Here is a 1358-nt window from a genome sequence, read left to right on the forward strand (position 1 = left end):
GCATTTCAAACAGTCTGTGTTGGCCATTGTATGAGCAGGACCAGAACAGAAACCAAACTCCTCCACTCTTCTGCATCTGTCACACGGGATGCCCTGGACCAGACAAGTGAGCTGGGTAAGGATGCAGTGATGGCCTCTCACTCTGTCAATCATGTATATATTCGCAGAGCAGGGCTGACTCTTGCCTCTTCCCTGCTGTCTCTGTGCTGGGCCCCAGGGAAGGCAGTTTTGTATAGAGCTGCTAGTTTGCATATGGCTGCCCCAGTGCCTGCGCCCTGCTCTGGGGAGCAGCTATAAAGGGGCCGGTTTAACGCTTGGTGTCTCTCAGCTCCGTGCCAGTCGGTGCAGAAGCAGCAAGATGCTGTGGCAGACTCAGCTCCTCTGGCTCCTCGTGCTCTGGGCAAAGGGTAAGGGCAGCAGCAGGGAGGGAGCAGCCCAAAACCATTGGTAGTTTCTCAGATGTAGACAATAAATATGGGACGCTAGTAAGTCTATTCTCCATCTCCAGTAGTAAAAATACTAATGGTTAGTAAAAAAAAAAAAAGATTTTTGATTTAGGTCTCCTCTCCTTCCGCTGGTCAGTATTTCATTTAAATTTTAGACTTGCTTTTCCTTTGTTCCCTCATTTAGGCTCCAGCGGGGACATTGCTGTGACTCAGACTCCAGAGTCCCTGGCAGTGACTCCCGGGGGGACAGTCACCATCAAGTGCAAAGCCAGTTCCAGTGTTGGCAGCAACATGGCCTTGTACCAGCAGAAACCAGGGCAGGCTCCTAAGCAACTTTTATATGGAACAAACAACCGCCCCTCCGGGATCCCCGACCGGTTCAGTGGCAGTGGGTCTGGCACCGACTTCACTTTCACCATCAGCCGTGTGGAAGTGGATGATGCAGGAGATTATTACTGTCTACAGCACAACAACCTATGACTCACAGTGCTACAGCCCCGTACAAAAACCTCCCTGCTCTGCTCAGTTCTGCTGCTCCCGGCACCAGCTGCTTCCTGCCCAGCCACAGGCCAGTGACTCTGCTGCCCCATTACAGCAGGGTCAGGTGCTCCCATATTTATGACTTTTCACCCATCACCTCTCTCCCCAGGCTCAGATTTTCATTGCAAACTCACATCCCAAGATCCCTGCCACCACCCATGTCTCTCAAACTGATCTGCATGATTTGCTCCAATGACGCCGTACCATGTCCTGCCCACACCAGGACTTGGTGAGGAGATGGCGATGGCCAGTGGCTGGGCACTAACCCTGCCCTCTAAAAGGTTGCATCCCAGCTCCCCACAGACCTTGTGCATGGCCTTGGCAAGTCCTCTTCTCCACCCAGGCCTCAGCTCCCAGCCTGAGGAGCTGCTG

General features: G+C 52.9%; 1 gene segment (V, D, J or C); it reads left to right on the forward strand.

The window, feature by feature from the left end:
* The first annotated feature begins 358 nt into the window (after window positions 1–358).
* LOC112548533 lies at window positions 359–926 on the forward strand. The segment is given in 2 exon segments: window positions 359–407; window positions 631–926. Coding segments are annotated over 2 exon segments (345 nt in total).
* Window positions 927–1358: the final 432 nt, after the last annotated feature.

The sequence above is a fragment of the Alligator sinensis genome, unplaced genomic scaffold, assembly GCF_000455745.1.
Source record: "Alligator sinensis unplaced genomic scaffold, ASM45574v1 scaffold1484_1, whole genome shotgun sequence".
Taxonomy (NCBI): Eukaryota; Metazoa; Chordata; order Crocodylia; family Alligatoridae; genus Alligator; species Alligator sinensis.